Genomic DNA, 19883 nt, shown 5'->3' with positions numbered 1-19883 from the left:
CACTGTGTCCCTTACTCTGTCCCTCTTCTCAAAAGTTTCTCATTCCCTTAAATCCCACCTCACAAGTTACCTCCTCCATTTTAATTTAATCAGAGGCTCACACTCCTCCCTCTAATAGTGACTCTCTAATCCATTATCTTACTTTTTCTTTATAAGGCTTAAACTCTCAAACATGATATATTATTTTCTTATTTGTCAACTCACTGTCTTCTCCCTTTAGTATTTAAGTACCATAAGGACAGGCTCTTAAGTTTACCAGTTATTTCCCAGAATTTAGAGCAATAGTTTTTAATTTCATGTAAGGACAATCACCTAAACTATTTTACTGCCATTCAAGTGTTATATTAAAAAAAAAATCTCTTACTGATAGATTTTATGACATATATTAGTATACAATAATTTCATTACCTGGTTTTGAAGCTTTTTCACCTGTACATATAACAGTTGTAGACTCTTTTGCTACTTTTTCACTTTTCTCTTCTGAGGATCTCCGAGGTAAAACTGGTTGTCCCATCTTTCGAAGAGGAGCTAGTTGCCATTTTTTAATTTCATTATCTTTACATTCTGATGAGTTTTTGCCCTCACCAGATTCCTGGAAAATAGTAATTAATTCATTAGACTGAGGACTACTAAACTGTTTTTAAATACAAACCAAACCTCAAGGGTATGTAGCGAAAAAAAATTAAATCCAATTAACTTTAAAGTCTATTAAGGTATCAAACATTATTTCATTCTTTAGTCCAACAAGTGTTAAAGGCCTTTTAAAAAGGATGTACAAAAATTACATTCTCAATTATCAGCAAAAAGGAGATTCACCCTTGAATTCAAAATCTGTTCATTAAGCCACCTCTGTTCTGCAGAATACTTAAGGGCCTACAATGGAAAAACAAGGGACATAAACAGCATGTCTGCATTAGGGTTATTATTTTTTAAAAAGAAGAAAAACTTTAGATATAAGGTAATAAGAGTTCTTTTACTTGGCTGTGAATAAAGAAAAAAGGGAAATTGTGGAAGAAGAGGCATATGTATTTATCACTACAATTCTAGACAAACTGATAAAAAAGCCTGAGTTCTCTCTGTCCTTTGGCACTGGTGGGAGTGGTACCACTTGCTGCATGAAACTGCTGGTTGGGCCCAAACCCCTAACCACAATAAAAACTCAGGTCAGCCCTCTTTCCTTGCTCTCTAAAGCCACCTAGGACTTCCTTGTGAGGCCTGTCTTGTTCTCCCCAGAGATCTCCATTATGTAAAGTAATAAACTTTTTCATATTCTTTTGGTGTGAGTGTGTGTGGCATGAGTCTCAACATCCAATCCAAATTTTGGGTAGGGGTTCATTTGCCTCTGCAACTGACCTTAACACTAATTACAAACTGGAATTCTGAGACTGATAGGAAAAATTAATCATATAATATACTAAAGTATTTGAAAGATAGGGAGAGGAACACTATATATAGTTAGATATATAATCCTAGCTTATAAGAAGGTAAAGTACATTCAAAAAAATGCTTTACACTCCAGACTACATAGGAATGCTCTAATTTTTTATTCACTTAGTTACTTTCTATCTCCTAACAAGACTTCCCTGAGTGCAGGAATATACAGATACCTTGTTTTATTGCACTTAATTTTAACGTGCTTTGTAGATGTTGCATTTTTGCAAATTAAAGATTTGTGACAAGACTACATTGAGCAAGTCTACAGCACTATTTTTTCCAACAAAATGCTCACTTCACATCTATGTCATGTTTTAGTAATTCTCACAGTATTTAAAACTTTTTCATTATCATTAATTCTCTTATAGTGATTATGATCAATGATTTTTGATGTTAATGTTATAATTGTTTTGAGGTGCCACAAACCATGCTCATATAAAACATTGAACTTAAGCAATATATGGTATATGTGTTCTGAATGCTCCACCAACCAGCTGTTCCACAATCTCTCTCCCTATCCTCATGCCTCCCTTTTCTCTGAGATACAATATTGAAATTAGGCCAATCAATAACCCTACAATAGCCTGATGAAGTATTTAAATGAAAAGAAGAGTTGCACATCTCTCACTTAATATCAAAAGCTAAAAATGATTAAAGTGAGTGAGGAACCCATGTCAAAAGCCCAGATAGGATGAAAGCTAAGCCTCTTGCACCGAACAGTTAGCCAAGTTGTAAATGAAAAGGAAAAATTCTTGAAGGACATTAAAAGTGATACTCCAGGGCGGGCCGCGGTGGCTCAGCGGGCAAAGTGCTTGCCTGCTGTGCCGGAGGACCTCGGTTCGATTCCCGGCCCCAGCCCATGTAACAAAAACGGAGAAACAAAATACAATAAAACAAGACAATGTTTAAAAGATGTTTCCCTTTCTTCCTCCCTTCCTTCCTTCTATCCTTCCTTCCTTCTCTCTGTCTTTCCTTTAAAAAAAAAAAAAAAAAAAAAGTGATACTCCAGTGAGCACATGAATGATGAGATGAAACAGTCTTTATAGAAAAAGTTTCAGTGGTCTAGACAGAAGATCTAATCAGCCACAATATTCCCTTAAGCCAAATCCAGAGCAGACCCTACTTCTTCAATTCTATGAAGGCTGAGAGAGGTAAAGAAGCTACAGAAGAAATGTTCGAAGCTAGCAATGGATTCCTGGAGTTTCAGGAAAGAAGCTGCCTCCACAATATAAAAGTACAAGGTAAAGCATCAAAAGCTATGTCAAAGCCGTAGTCATTTATCTAGAAGATCTAGCTAAAATAACTGATGAAGGTGGCTACAATACACAACAGAATCTCAATAGATCAAACAGCCTTCTATTGGAAGAAGATTCCATCCAGGACTTTCATAGCTAGAGTGAAGTCAAATCTAGGCTTCAAAGATTCCAAGGACAAGCTGACTCTCTTGCTAGGGGTTAATGCAGCTGGTGACTGTCAGTTGCAGCTAGTGCTCATTTACCCTTCTGAAAATTCTAGGACCCTTAAGAATTATTTAAATCTACTTCGCCTGTGTTTTACAAATGGAACAACAAAGCCTGGATGACAGCATGTCTGTTTAACATGGTTTACTGAATATTTTAAGCACACTTTCGAGACCTAGTACTCAGAAAAAAAGATTCCTCTCAAAATATTACTGTCCATTGACAATGAGTCTGGTCACCCAAGAGCTCTGACAAAGATGTACAAGATTAATGTTGTTTTCATGCCTGCTAACACAACATCCATTCTGCAGTCCATTGATCAAGTAATTTCAACTTTAAATCTTATTCTTTAAGAAATACATTGTGTAAGGCTGTAGCTTCCATATATAGAGTATTCCTCTGACAGAGGTGGGAAAAGTCAACTGAAAACCTTCTGGAAAGGATTCACCATTCCAGATGCCACTAAGAATATTTATGACTCATGAGAGGTCAAACTATCAACATTCACAGGAGTTTGGAAGAAGTTGATTCCAACACTCGGATGGTCTAAGTAGACCAATTAGGGGTCTAAGTAGAGCAATTAACTGCAGATGTGGTGAAAGTAGCAAAGGAACTAAAATTAGAAGTGGAACCTGAAGATGTGAGTGAATTGCTTCAATCTCAGGATAAAACATGAATGGATGAGGAATTGTTTCTTATGGAAAAGCAAAGAAAGTGGTTTTTTAAGATGGAATCACTCCTGGTGAAGATGCTGAGAAAATTATTTAAATGACAAGAAAGAATTTGAAATATTACATAAACTTAGTTGATAAAACAGCGGCAAGGTTTGAGAGGACTGACTCCAGTTTTGAAAGCAGTTCTGTGAGTAAAACACTATCACAGAGCACTGCATGCTACAGAGAAATATTTCACCAAAAGGAAGTGTCAACTGATATGGAAACTTCACTGTTGTCTTATTTTATGAAAATGCCATAGCCACACCAATCTCCAGCAATCATCACCCTGACTAGTCAGCAGCCTTGAACAATGAGGGAGGACCCTAAACCAGCAAAAAAGATTACAACTCACTGAAGGCTCAGACGATGGTTAGCATTTTTGAGCAATAAAGTACTTTTTAATTAAAGTACACTTTTTAAAGATATAATGCTACTGCACAATTAAGAAACTATCATATAGTGTAAACATAACTTTTATATGCACTGGGAAACAAAAAATTCATGTGACAAACTTTATGTTGTGATTTTTACTTTATTGTGGTGATCGGTAACTGAACCTGCAATATCTTCAAGACATGCCGCATTTCAATCACTGCTGTATACCCAAGACCAGGCTTAGCAAGAACAGGAAACAATAAATGGTTGAACATAAAATCCAGGGATAAGAAATGACATTTAAAAAACAGATTCCACAAATTAAAGTTAGGCAAAAGCAAATAAGATTCAATAGTCTGTCATCAAAAACAAAAGGAAGGACAGGGAGAGCAAAGATGGTGGCTTAAGGAAGTGTGGGATTTAGTTCATCCTCCAGAGCAGATAATAAACAGCCAGGAACACTACAGAACAACTGCTGGGGCCACTTCAGTGACCGGACACACAGTGTACACCAGTCTGGAACAACTGTGAGCCCACCCAGAAGCATGAGTTCCCCAAGCTGCTGTGCCTGGCGCCCCTCCCCCACAGGCTGCTTCCCAGAAGGGAAAGGAAAGAGATTTTACCAGCATCAGGGGCTGAGAGCAACCAAGTACCAATTGAGGAATTAATTAACTAATTCTGACTACTAAAAATAGGACCCCAAGTCAGCTAAACCTCCAGTAAAAGTGGAGGTCGCTGGTTTTTGCCCCAGCACAGAGGGGGCAGGGCTGATAGAAAAAGAAATAGATAGACAACAAAGTCACCCAGCAAGAAAATCCAAGGTAAAAAAGGGGCAAAACAATCTCCAGAATAAAATAATTAAGGTCATTAAATGCCTAGCCGCCAGCAAAATATAATGAATCATACTAGGAAAATTGAAGACATGGCCCAAAGGAACAAACCAACAACTCAAATGAGATACAGGAGTTGAAACAATTAATTCAGAATGTTCAAAGAGACATGGAAAACCTCATCAAAAATCAAATCAATGAATTGAGGGAGGATATAAAGAAGGCAAGGAATGAACAAAAAGAGAAATTGAAAATCTGAAAAACAAATCATAGACCTTATGGGAATGAAAGGCACAGTAGAAAAGATGAAAAAAACAATGGAAACCTACAATGTTAGATTTTAAGAGGCAGAAGTTACGATTAATGAGCTGGAGGACGGGACACCTGAAATCTGACAAGCAAGAGAAAATATAAGGAAAAGAATGGAAAAATATGAGCAGGGACTCAGGGAACTGAATGACAACATGAAGCGCATGAATATATGTGCTGTGGATGTCCCAGAAGAAGAAGAGAAGGGAAAGGGAGGAGAAAAACTAATGGAGGAAAGTATCACTGAAAATTTCCCAACTCTTATGAAAGACTTAAAATTACAGATCCAAGAAGTGCAGCGTACCCCAAAGAGAATAGATCCAAATAGACATACTCCAAGACATTTAATAATCAGAATGTCAGAGGTCAAAGAGAAAGAGAGGATCTTGAAAGCAACAAGAGAAAAGCAATCCATCACATACAAGGGAAGCCCAATAAGACTATGCGCAGATCTCTCAGCAGAAACCATGGAGGCGAGAAGACAGTGGGATAATATATTTAAATTATTAAAAGAGAAAAACTGCCAACCAAGAATTCTATATCCAGTAAAACTGTGCTTCAAAAATGAGGGAGAAATTAAAACATTTTCAGACAAAAAATAACAGAGAATTTGTGACTAAGAGACCAGCTCTGCAAGAAATACTAAAGGGAACACTAGAGACAGATACGAAGACAGAAGAGAGAGGTGTGGAGAAGAGTGTAGAAAGGAAGACTATCAGTAAAGGTAAAAAGAAGAAAAATTAGATATGACATATAAAATTCAAAAGGCAAAATGGCAGAAGAAAGTACTGCCCGCACAACAATAACACTAAATGGTAATGGATTAAGCTCCCCAATCAAAAGACACAGACTGGCAGAATGGATTAAAAAACAGGACCCATCTATATGCTGCCTACAGAAAATGCATCTTAGAACCAAGGATAAACATAGGTTGAAAGTAAAAGGTTGCGAAAAAATATTTCATGCAACTAACAATCAGAAAAGAGCAGGAGTAGCTATACTAATATCAAACAAATAAGACTTCAAATGTAAAACAGTTAAAAGAGACAAAGAAGGACACTATGTATTAATAAAAGGAACAATTCAACAAGAAGACATACCAATCATAAATATTTATGCACTGAGCCAGAATGCTCCAAAATACATGAGGCAAACACTGAAAAGAGAAATAGATACATCTGCCATAATAATTGGAGACTTCAATTTCCCACTCTCATCATTGGACAGAACATCTAAACAGAGGATCAATAAAGAAACAGAGAATTTGAATAATACAATAAATGAGCTAGACTTAACAGACATTTATAGAACATTACACCCCACAACAGCAGGATATACCTATTTCTCAGGTGCTCATGGATCACTCTCAAGGATAGACCATACGCTGTGTCACAAAGCAAGTCTCAATAATTTTAAAAAGATTGAAATCATACAAAACACTTTCTCAGATCATAAAGGAATGAAGTCAGAAATCAGTAATAGGCAGAGTGCCAGAAAATTTACAAATAGATGGAGGCTCAACAACACATACAACAACCAGTGGTCAAGGAAGAAATTACAAAAGAAATCAGTAAATATCTCAAAGCAAATAAAAATGAAAATACAACATATCAAAATTTATGGGGCACAGCAAAGGCAGTGCTAAGTGGGAAATTTATTGCCCTAAATGCCTATATCAAAAAAGAAGAAAGAGCAAAAATCAAGGAATTAATTGTCCACTTGGAAGAACTACAGAAAGAACAGCAAACTAAACTGAAAGCAAGCAAAAGGAAAGAAACAAAGAAGATCAGAACAGAAATAAATGAAATTCAACAATCAAGAAAATCAACAAAACCAGAAGTTGGTTCTGTGAGAAAATCAGTAAGATTGATGGACCCTTAGCAAGACTGACAAAAAGAAGAGAGGATGCAAATAAATAAAATCAGAAATGGAAAAGGAAACATAACCACTGACCCCACAGAAATAAAGGAGGTAATGAGAGGATACTATGAACAACTTTATGCCAACAAACTAGACAACATAGATGAAAGAGACACCTTCCTAGAAAGGCATGAACAACCAACACTGACTCGAGAAGAAATAGATGACCTCAATACACCAGTCACAAGTAAAAAAACTGAATCAATCATTAAGAATCTCCCAAAAAGAAAAGTCCAGGACCAGATGACTTCACATGTGAATTTTACCAAATATTCAAGAAAGAATTAGTACCAATCCTGCTCAAACTCTTCAAAAAAACTGACGTGGAGGAAAAGCTGCCTAACTCATTCTATGAAGGCAACATCTACAAAGCAAGACAAAGATATTACAAGAACAGAAACTACAGACCAATCTCTCAAATGAAGATAGATGCAAAAATCCTCAACAAAATTCTTGCAAATCGAATCCAGCAGCACATTAAAAGAATGATATACCATGACCAAGTAGGATTCATCCCAGGTATGCAAGGATGGTTCAACATAAGAAAATAAATTAATGTAATACACCATATATCAACAAATCAAAGCAGAAAAACCACACGATCATCTCAATTGATGCAGAAAAGGCATTTGACAAAATTCAGCATCCTTTCTTGTTGAAAACACTTCAAAGGATAGGAATAGAAGGAAAATTCCTCAACATGGTAAAGGGAATATATGAAAAACTCACAGCTAACATCATCCTCAATGGAGAAAAACTGAAAACTTTGCCCCTGAGATCAGGAACAAGACAAGGATGTCTACTATCACCACTTTTATTCAACATTGTGTTGGAGGTTCTAGCCAGAGCAATTAGACAAGAAAGAGAAATACAAGGCATCAAAATTGGAAAGGAAGAAGTAAAACCCTCACTGTTTGCAGATGATATGATACTATATTTTTCGGGAAAATCCCGAAAATCCACAGCAAAACTATTAGAGCTAATAAATAAATACAGCAAAGTGGCAGTTTACAAGAACAACACTCAAAAAATCTCTAATGTTTCTATACACTAGTAATGAACAATCTGAGGGGGAAATCAAGAAAAAAATTCCATTTACAATTGCAACCAAAAGAATAAAATATTTAGGAATAAATTTAATTACAAATACAAAAGACCTATACAAAGAAAACTGTAAGAAATTGTTAAAAGAAATCCCAGAAGACATCAATAAATGGAAGGGCACACTGTGCTCGTGGATTGGAAGACTAAACATACTTAAGATGTTAATTCTACCTAAATTGATTAACAGGTTCAATGCAATAGCAATTAAAATCCCAAAAACTTATTCTCAGAAATAGAAAAAATAGTAACCAAATTTATCTGGAAGGGCAGGGTGTCCCTAATATCCTGAGAAAGAAAAATGAAGTAGGAGGTCTTATGCTAACTGACTTTAAGGGGTATTATGAAGATACAGTGGTCAGAACAGGATGGTACTGGCTTAAAGATAGATATACTGACCAATGGAATCGAATAGAGTGTTCAGATATAGACCCTCTCATCTACAGACAATTGATCTTTGATAAGGCAGTCAAGCCAACTCACCTGGGACAGAACAGTCTCTTCAATAAATGGTACCTAGAGAACTGGATATCCACATGCAAAAGAATGAAAGAGGATTCATATCTCACACCCTATACAAAAATTAGCTAAAAATGGATCAAAGACCTAAACATTAGATCTAAGGCCATAAAACTTAAAGAAGAAATTTAGGGAAACATCTTATAAATCTAGTAATAGGAAGCAGTTTCCTAGACCTCTCACCCAAAGCATAAGCATGGAAGAAAAAAGAAGTAAATGGGAACTCCTCAAAATTAAACACTTTTGTGCATCAAAGAACTTCATCAAAACAGTAAAAAGACGGCCTACACAATGGAAGACAATATTTGGAAATGATATATCAGATAAAGGTCTAGTATCCAGAATATATAAAGAGATTGTTCAACTCAACAACAGAAAAGACAGACAATCCAATTACAAAATGGGCACAAGACATGAACAGACACTTCTCAGAAGAGGAAATACAAATGACAAAAGGCACATGAGAAGATGCTTAACTTCTCTGTCTATTAGGGAAATAGAAATCAAAACCACAATGAGGTATCATCTCACACTCACCAGATGGCCATTATCAATAAAACAGAAAACATCAAGTGCTGGAGAGGATGCGGAAAAAGAGGCACACTTATCCATTGCTGCTGGGAATGTCAAATGGTACAACCACTGTAGAAGGCTGTTTGGCAGTTCCTCAGGAAGCTAAGTATAGAATTGTCAAATGACCTGGCAATACCATTGCTAGGTATATACGCAGAGGACATGAGGGCAAGGACACAAATGGATATTTGCACACCAATGTTTATAGCAACACTATTTACAATTACCAGGAGACAGAAACAGCCAAAATGTCCATCAACAGACGAGTGGATAAACAAGCTGTGGTATATACATTTGATGGAATAATATGCTGAGTGAGATTAGCCAGAAGCAAAAGGACAAATACTGTATGGTCTCACTGATATGAACTGACATTAGTGAATGAACGTGGAGAATTTCAGTGGGTAACAGACCATCGGGAGATAGAAATAGGGTAGCTATTGGGTAATTAGAGCAGAAAGGATACAGACTGTGCAATGGGACTGACTGTAAAAATTCAGAAATGGATAGCACAATACTACCTAACTGTTAACACAATAATGTTAGAACACTGAATGAAACTGAATGTTAGAATGATAGAGGGAGGAGTCCTGGGGGCACAAATGATATCAGAAGGAAAGACAGATGATAAAGACAGATGGTTTAATCTAGGAATGCCTAGAGTGTATAATGATAGTGACTAAATGTACAAATTAAAAAACGCTTTTGTATGAGGAAGAACAAAGGAATGTCAATACTGCAGGGTACTGAAAATAGATGGCAATTAATATTTTAAAACTTTAACTTATGTGTAAGACTAAAGCAAAAAATGTTTATTTGGTACAAAATTTATATTTTGACTAGTGGATTTCTTAATATAACTTATGTGGACAGCTTAGCTGAACAACATAATACTTGGAACCTTGAGTCAGAACAAGGAACAAGATTGGAATGATCATATGGTAAGAATATTTGTGTTTGTATGTGATGTTTCATTAAAAAAAAAAGAGTAAGAGAAAGATCAAAGGTGATGGTGGAGTTTTTATACAGAGAAGGTAGAGTTTAGCAAATGAGCATGACTGCTGAACCATTATATTGATTTTTTTTTTTAGTCTCCAGTATCTTAAAGCAGCTAGAAGTAAAACCTATAAGGGCAAAATTGTAACCCATATCAAACTCTGAAATCTGTTCTACAACTAATTGTTGTGATGTGCTCTGAAATCTAATGCTTTTTTCATATATATGTTATTTTTCAAAAAAAGGAAGTACTAATCACTTGGATGGAGCATGCATTTGCAAAATCAGAGTGACCTCATTTAGTATTATGATAGTAGGTGTTAAACTAGTAGACAGAGGGCTTTCTCAAAAACATGAACAAAGTTAATAGTCTCTAATTCCTTTTAGGAAAAATAGAGACAACTCAGTTAAATGGCAATTCATTGGGCTATATTTCTAAATGGCCAAGAAATCATACAAGTTACAACGACTAATGATAAACAGAAACTTTCCAAAGAGATGCTATAAATTGTTCTCAACAGGGCTCTCACATCTACATTATCAACTACTCTAATTCTGATCAGATCAAAAGACAAAGCAATAAATTCACAAAAATCAGGATAGAATCTGATTCTCAAAACGTTCTGGTAGAGTGAAAATGTTTGATGCCACAAGGATTTCACAGAGCTGGAACTTAATCTAGAGGATTTTTCATGTAGGGAGTCTGTGAAAGGATTGAAGTTGTATATAATGGAGAAGATTTTGCAGAAAATAAGCTCATACTCTTCAATCTGAATTATCTTTCTTATCATGTTGTAGGATTAGCTCTATTTTGGAGATTTCAGAAAACTAAAAAGTTTTGAGGATACAAAATTTCAGCTCAAACTGAAAAAGTTTCCAACAATTATAACTGCTTAAAAGTGAAGACCTATTCCCTTACAGTAAATGGAAGCTAGATCATAACTTACTAGAAATGGTATAGAGCATATTAATAAATCATAATGGTTGGCTAAAAAATGTTAATATTCCTTTCCACTCTGAAATTCATACTGCCTTTTGGATTATTATACTTGCCTATGCACTAATTTGACACTGCGTTTTCTCCCTAGCACTAATCTTTGTAATCAATCTGGTTATATTCATAAGAAATACAATGATTCAGAAATAAAAAGGTAAATAAGGAGAATAAATAAAACTTAACCAGATGAAATGTTGTGTTCTTTATACTTTTCTCCTGTTATAAACCAAATATCTTGAAATTTCTCTCTAGAAAACACTTTTGAAAGCTAGTTAAAATATAAAATCAGGTAAACTGATCATTTTTAGAGAAAATTATGAGCTAAAGGTCCAAAGCAAATACTGGAACAAAGGCCAGAAGAATTAAAATTACTTTTCCTTATACAGAAAAAATAATTTCTCCACTTGAAAATAATAATGCCGAATGGGTTAACGATCGGTAAGCATTTTGTACTGAAAGCTTTTTAAAAAAAACTTATTGGAAAGAACAATTTATACTTAAGACCACAAGATAACCCACATATATCCTACATACAGAAAATCCAAGCACTAAACTAGAGAATAAAAGCAGCACATTCTGCATATTCTGAAGATGTTACTACTTTCTTTCACCAGGATTACCAAATAATTTTAAATAAAAATTCATTATTTTTATGAAGAACAAGTTCTAAAATACATACTGGAATCTAAAGAGAAATTTCAAACTTCTTGAGGTCCGGTGATACAAGTTCTTAAATAACACAATAAAAAAATGCACTTGTAAGAAGCTCACCCGTTTTAAAATTTTGACCTTGTGCTTCACTGTATCGTCTATATACTTGGTTTTGTCATTTGTTGATGTGTGCTTTGAGAATCCAAGCTTCTCACATTCCATTGTTTTATCTTCACTATGGATTTCACCTTTAGCTTGGTTTTCTAAAGTATCTGGATCTGTCTCAGTCTTTTTATCTTCTTCAGCACAACATTTCACACATACATATTCTTTGTCTTCCTCTCCCATTTGTTGTGCTTGGGAAAGACTTAAGCCAACACAATCACCATGAAACCAGTCATCACACCGCCCACAGCCAACCATAAACCTGTTAAAAAAAAAATTAATTTAGCTTCTTAAAAGTCAGTGTCAAAAGTGCATTTAAATAAAATTTCCAATGCTTGGTTTTCTGAGACTTTGCATATTTTCCAACTTTTACCCATTTCTTAAGTTCAACATAGAATAAGTTTTCAAAGAATATGAAACTGGAAGTTTCAGGATCTCAAATGTTTCCCCTCTGGTATGAATGAGAAAATACTGGTAAAAACAAAATCCAAATTAACAAAAACCCACAAGGATAAAAATAAAAGACAACTGACTAGAGTAGAGTAACAATGTTTCTCCATTGACAGAGGGGGTAAGAGCTCTGTGATAATTTGACTGCAATCTATCAAAGATAACAGCTACATTACAGCAGACTTAACATCATACAGAAAATTGGGGGAGAGCAGTTTTTCGGAGAACTAATCTTAAATGACTAAAAAAATCCAATAGCAACAAAAATGTAACTCAAAAACTAACATAATGGAACCCTTGAAAAGTGCTTTTAACCAGGTACCTTAACTATATAACTATTCTTTACTCTTAAAACATTCTGGTTCAGGCTGTCACACTGATTCAACTGAAGAATCTTACATACCTTGTAGTATGAAGAACTTCCTAATGACCATGTTTTTACTTGTGTTCCTAATAAAATTTATTTCTTAACATGAAGATATAAATATCCAGGTTGAATTTTTAAAATTGTTATTAAATTAGTAACCTTATAAAGAGATTTAGTAAATTTTCTTATTAAAGATTTTCCCTTGCTGCATCTAATCTACACAGTAACTTCATTAACTAAAAGCCGAAATCCAGGATCATAAGATTCATGACTCTAAAAGGCTTATTTCTCTACATTAGAAGAAATAAATGGAATTACTTTAGAATGACAAAACAGACATGACAATTTGCGGGAGAAATTATAGTTTTCAACCCATGAAGAAACTATAAGCCCATTTGATGGTTATTTTCCTTTTTCAGATTAGCAATTTCATGGTGTGTTAAAAAGCTTTAGATAGAAGAGTTTAGGTATATTCCTTAATGATTTAAAGAAGACTGTTACTAATTTTGCTAAGGAATGGTGACACCATCAGCACTACAAAACTCCTTTTAAAAGACCAATAGAAAAGAGGATGTTCAAGATAATACACTGAAGATACTGGCCAACTCTGATAAACTATACCCAGAGGGTCTGTTTTACTGCCAGAACTATAAAAATTGGAACTGCTTCATCCTTATAGGATGTCTTGAAGACATCATACCAAATACTTCATTCCTGAACAGCAGTACTTTACTTCTGATCATTGTGTGTCTTTCTACTGTACACCAAACTAGTGCTGTGCATTAAACACTTGACTTTTGGACGTAGTTCATCATTTCTTATCCTCATTGGTGATGCCTGTGCTAGCTACATAAGACCTCCTGTCTCCAATGATTCATTTTATTTGGGGGGGAAAAAAACTCATGCATGCCTTATGTCCAAAAATAGACGTTTTGAATGCAAAGGTCTAATAAAATTTAACAATGTATTTGTTTGCAAGACAGAAATGGTTTCTCAAGGTTTGGGGAGTTCTGATGAGTCCATAATGTTTCAATGATACAGATCTTCCAGCCAACAGAAAAAGCAAAGGTTTAAGGTAGGTGTTCAAAAGTTCTCCCATTTCAGGTTGCAATGTTACAAGAAGTGTCATTTCTTAAAAGCAACCATCAAATCTGAGCATCTTTGAAATACTGAAGCGAAGTTAATCGTGATTTCCCTTTACCTGCACAAACAAAAAACTACATTACCATTTTTTCAAAGTCCAAAATAATTTCAATAAGGCATTACTTAATTAAAAACCTACAAAGACCATGCTTTTGCCCCAAACACAACTCTAAATGCTAAATTATAAAACATATCTTAAGGACCTCTCTAATTTTTATTTGACCACGGAAGAGTGGTTTTATGATGATGAGATTTATCAAGTAATTATTTTGCCATGCCTCATTTCAAATTTATTCAGCAAATCTCACTTAGATGTGAAAGGTTCTAAAAAGAAAATCTTTAGTGTCATCCACATATTCATCCTAATATGCTTTAGATAAAGCAAGCTATCTAACATGCTTAGATGAAAGTTCAATAAAATTTTCTGAGAACCAAAAAAAAAAAAAAAATTAAACAAAACTGATTACCCAAAACTCTAGTTTATTTTGAAGAAATTAAAAAAATTCTTAAAATATTTTTGGTTCACGTAGTTAAGACCAGAATCCTAAATTAGTTTTTGATGGTCTTATATTACGTATAGTTTAGTTTTTACTTTTATATTTTGTATGTGAAGCATAACACTAGAAGAGAACTCTTGTTCTTCACAAATTCAGGTTACAAATTCATGCTGTAGACTAACACTGTAGCTTACGATAAGATGGACCTTGATCTGTGTTTCCTTATGTGACAGTACAGGCCCACATTATTGTTAATATGTAAATACTTTTTTCCAAAACGAAATTACTCTATTCCACATAAAGTTGAGTTTTTTTTTTTTATTACTTACAACTTAACCTGCACAGAAAAACACTTACTTATAGAACTCTTAAAGTTTTGAGAAAACGCAGAATCATTTATTCTAGGACAATAATTTCTTCTCAGAAGGATTCTTGTGTGAATATAAAACTATGAATCCATCTAGCTGGGAATTTTGTTTTGTTTCTTTAATTTCATCCAATGGTAATCTTCTTTAAAACAAAAGTCAGTTGGCTTTTGGAAGGAAGATGCCTTAGTCTTTTCTTATTATCTAACTTATAGTTGCTGTGATTTTCCTACCTCTCCAGAAGGCCTTTGTATCTCTAGTTTGTGTCCAGTTCATTGGTCACTATAGAAGATGAATTTAAAAATCTCTAAGACTATATTCATTTAAAAAAGACTAAGTATTAAACCCTCTGGTTTTAAAAATAATTTATATACCTTTGTTATAAGGCTGAATCAGGAAAAGAAAACAGCAAAATGTGTAAGCTGTGAGAAGCAGTACTTACTGTCTTTAGTGATACACACATAAGCTGCCTATGGTTAAATATCACATGCGGCCATGCCATGAACAAATCTATACTACAAAATATAATTTGCAACTGGAAGCACATAAGGAAGACAACTTCAGTTGCAATACATGGAAAATGCTGCAAAGTTAATTGTTTACAAAAGCAAAGCAGTCACTAGGAAGTATTTGAAATTAACAAATAGCTTGTGATGTGGTACTGCATGAAATCAAAGAGAAGGATGAAAATTGTCTCCAGATATGTCCTTCCTAATAAATTCACATTCTTACACATGGATTAAAATAAGAAAATCACATGCTGCATGACAAGTGCATTTTTTGAGTAAACTCATTGTATACAAGGACAACGTATCAAAGAAGTAGTGAAGGCTAGTTAATATGCAAAGAAAAAACAATCAATTACTTAGGCTTCTTTATTCACAAAATTAATCCCAAATGTTGCTTTCAAAATTGTTTCCAATGATAAATATTACCCAGGCCAATTACACAGGTAGAACTCAAAAGCCCTATACACCAAACATTTAAGTCATTCAATGAGGCAAAGAAACCAGATTTTAGAGGGTAGATCTGAAAGGATGCATTAGGCAAACAGGTTAAAGAAAACGGATGTAACACCTTCATTTTAGGAAATTAATTCTTGATGTTGGCATAGTGATAGCCATTAAAAAGTGTGGACAAAATCATGAAGACTGGGCGATGAGAATGGAACTTTATAATAAGTTACATTATAACATACTCACATGGCTTAAATTTGATGCAAAAGTTACATTTTAGAAACTCATATACTTTTAGGCTCCTTTTCCATTTCTCTGACAATGTGTCAATGTGATGATTTTAAAAATATTTGCAAAAAGAAAAGGATTCTAATGGCTTAAATAAGCACTTAAAAGCACCCTTCAATCCTTAATTCTCTTAGGCCTGAAAATAGGAGGCACACTTTAGAATATTTGAATAAGGTGTTTTAAATGAAGCACATAAGTGAGTGCAAATGTATCATAATTCAAACAAGTCAAAGTTTTTAAAAGCTGGAATATGTTTTGTTATAAAGTAACCTCTGACACTAAAAATAGGCCCAAGGACCAAATCACAAATGAAGAAACTCTTTGACAGAAAACTCAGGTTATTTTGACAGAACAGCCCCCCAACACCTCTAACCCACTCTCTCTCTAACTCTCCCAACCCAAAAGAATGTTCTACAACACATTTTACTAAATTGCTCCTCCTTAAAGAGTTTCATTGTTATGCAACCTGATAGTGCTGGGGAAAATCACTCTAACATTTACTGTCATAAGTATGGATAATATCATAAAGTTCTTTTGTCATATCAGCGTTGACAGAAGTTCCAAAGGCCATGTGAACAACTGAAGAAGAAAATCTTGTAGCTGCAAACTTCATCTTGTTTTTCTTTTCTTAAAAAACAAACAAGTAAACAAAAAATATAAGGGGAGGGCTGGGGGAGGTAGTGTCGTAAAACTACAAGACACTGATCCTAAGAATGATGAAAGGCATTACTAAATACATTTCTAAAACTTTAAAAGATTAGAATTTACAAGATATTCTTTAAATTACTAAAACATTCAAAAAAGAGTACATGTTTTCACTTTGTTTCGTGTAATGCACAAAATTCATGCGGGTAATCTTAACAGTTGTTCTGGCTATCAAATTTCATTCCAAGGTCGAGCTTGATAGTCATGAAGTAGTTGTGGTCATAGTTGCTGCACTTCATTTTACCAAAAATAAAAATTAAAAGATCTTCAAAAGAAAAATAGAATTTCCATTATGACCTTCAAACTTTTATTACTATTATTTTCAAACGAAATAAAATGATATATAACTTACAAACCCAAAGCACTGTAACATTTTCTGATTAGTAGAAAGCTTTTTTCCAGATGCAATTACTAAAATAACACTCTCTAACTGGTTACAATGACAAAATATTTCCATATATATCAACTGATGGCTACACTAGGATGATTATGTTTATAAATTCAGTGGCTCCAACTTTCTATCATTTATCCAGAAGTGATGGGGGAGGGGGGCTGCTTTTTCAAGTCTTTGTATGTTATATAATTTATTTCTTTATATTAAAAAGTTCTCACATTAACCCCACCCCAAAATAGAGGTTTCTCTTAAATGTACACTCACGCATAGACACACACACACACCTGTTGCCATGCGGTTTTTTGCAAAACCCACACTGCTTGCTGGGAGTCCACATATATTTGCTTTCAAATGAGGAGCTATGATCTGAGCCTTCTCTTTTTACGGTAGCTATGTTGTCTGGAATGAACAATGGTGGTTCATCCAAAGAGAAACTTTTGCTACTTCTTCTTTGGCGGGGTTGAAGGTTCTTCTCGGTTTTCTTTAGTTTCAATTTATCCTCCTCCTTAAAATGCTCCACACCAGTGTGTTCAAGCTCTTCCTTCACATGACTATTGGTTCTCATTGCTGGGGCCTGCTGTGGGGGCTTATGGCCCTGTTTCTGGCTGGAATGTAAGAAATATCCAGTTTGTGTTGGATGATGAGGTTCTTTAGAGCAACCAGGATGACCATGAAGCTTATCACTCAAAGAATGAGTTAACTGTTTGGAGATCTGTACTAAATTTTGATCTTGTAATGTTTTTTTCAATAGAGAATGAGCTTGATTTTTCATAGATTTAACCCCAGAATTGCAACTATGAATCTTTGAACCCTTGTCAACTTGTTTTTTTCTCACCTTAACTGGCCTATGAAAATTTTGCTGAGATTCTGGTTCATCAGCATTTCGTTTCACACTTTTAACATTAACTTTAGTTTTGTTATGCATTATTTCATGCTTTGCTCCAGTGGTTTTCTTTGGAGTATCAGCGGTCATGTTTTGCTTAGAATGAATTGTAGGTTTTGTAGGTTTTGACTTCATGCTTTTTGACTCTAAGGAAGAAATACTATTTGACTGGCTATTTTTGTTGTCCTGACGGTTTTCTGTTTCATAGGACTCCATTTTAACACTTTCTACAAGTTGTTTTGAATTTTGATCAGGAGCATTACAAATAACATTCTCCAAAAAATTATTTTCTGATTCAAAAGCAGTAGTATCAACAGTCTCTAAGTTTGACTTATTAAATTCAGTGCCCTGTAACTGCTTATCATCAGACTCTGTGTCTTTACAATAACCAAATGGTTCTATTTTGTTTCTCTGAAGAGAATTCTTAGCTTTATCAGCAACTTCCATGGCATTCAATTCCAAATTACATTCCATTACCTCATCCGCAGAGCTAGTTAAACCTACAAGGTTCTTTTCTATTTTATTTGTACAAGTCGCATCACCAGAGAGAGAAGTAGAAACTCTAGGTTCCTCAACAATCTGGTCATTTTCATGGGATAATTTTACCGTCCCCTTTGATTCTTGTTCTACTTTTTCCTTTGTCTTAGTTTCTTTAGCAACAGTCACATCCATTTTATCTGAAATGGAATCATTCTGTTCATGTTCTTCTTTATCTGAAAACTTAAACAGTGAGCTACTAACAGTCTTGTCTTTATATTCCATCAGAGCTTCATCTTTCTTTTCTTCAGTACTAACACAAGTCTCTGAAAGGACTGGACAATTTATCTCATTAGACGGCACATTTGCTTCTCCTTGATTTTTACATTTATGCTTGGAATCTAGTCCAGCTTCATCCTTCATTTCTATACAAGATGACAATGAGGAATGACTTGAAGACACTGATACTTCTGGTACCACTTCAATTTGTCCAATATGGCAGGTGGTCTTTCTGCTCTCTTTATGGTACTCAGGTTTCAGAGACGTACTAACTTCTTCTTTAGTCTGACACCTTTCTGGTTGCTTCACTGCTGCTTTAGGGGCAGACACAGTCTTCCCAGACGCTTTTTTTGTGCTACTTAAAGGTGCTGCATTTGAACGCTTGGCAATAGTGCTTTGTCGCAAGCTTCTTACTTGTTCTATCACAAGGGAAAAAAATAAATAAAAATAACTTAGCTATTTTTTGATGTGTTTTTAATTTCAATACAAATTAGAACATCATTTCTTTATTCTGAGCCTAAAATGCATTTGCTCATTTCAACAAAAATGTACTGAATTCATGATGGTTATCTTTTTATATACGCTAAATTTTGCATTTATCACAATTCTAGCAGGGAAAAAAAAAACCTAGATGACAGAATATTGTACAAGACAAATACGTTTTCATCACATCTCTTTTTTTTTTAATAAGTGAGCTGGAATGAAAACAACTAAAATAACCTTCCTTTACCATTAATGCCAATTTAAGTAAGACTGTAAAACAGTTTTAAACATTAAATATTTCTAAATATCTAAAACAACACAAAATTTAAATTAAAAACATCTACCAGAAACAGTATCTCTATTAGTTTCAAACGACGGCCTCAGACGAATTCTAATTCCTTTATCAATGTGCTTCACTTATAGTGCTCATTTTAGAAAAGAGAAGAAATGAAGTATACACTAGATTACCACACAACGATCACTGAAACAAAAACAGATTAAAATAATAAAGCATGGACGTTTGGAAGTGATTTAATGAAGTTTCTCAACT

At 34.4% G+C, this 19883-nt stretch overlaps 1 protein-coding gene across 7 annotated transcripts in view; it reads right to left on the bottom strand.

Moving 5' to 3' along the window:
* The window catches only part of PHF3 (PHD finger protein 3), a 109818-nt gene that overhangs the window by 33248 nt on the left and 56687 nt on the right, over positions 1-19883 (bottom strand). For 5 of the 7 annotated variants that reach the window (XM_077162173.1, XM_077162174.1, XM_077162176.1 and 2 more), the window contains 3 exons: positions 17496-19269; positions 12002-12308; positions 409-592 (listed from right to left, as the gene is read on the bottom strand). In XM_077162173.1, the coding sequence (XP_077018288.1) occupies positions 409-592; positions 12002-12308; positions 17496-19269 (2265 nt within the window). The other 2 variants (XM_077162178.1, XM_077162179.1) reach the window with 2 other exon arrangements.

This window comes from Tamandua tetradactyla, chromosome 5 (genome assembly GCF_023851605.1).
Source record: "Tamandua tetradactyla isolate mTamTet1 chromosome 5, mTamTet1.pri, whole genome shotgun sequence".
Classification (NCBI taxonomy): Eukaryota; Metazoa; Chordata; class Mammalia; order Pilosa; family Myrmecophagidae; genus Tamandua; species Tamandua tetradactyla.
This window is presented reverse-complemented; position numbering and strand designations above follow the sequence as displayed.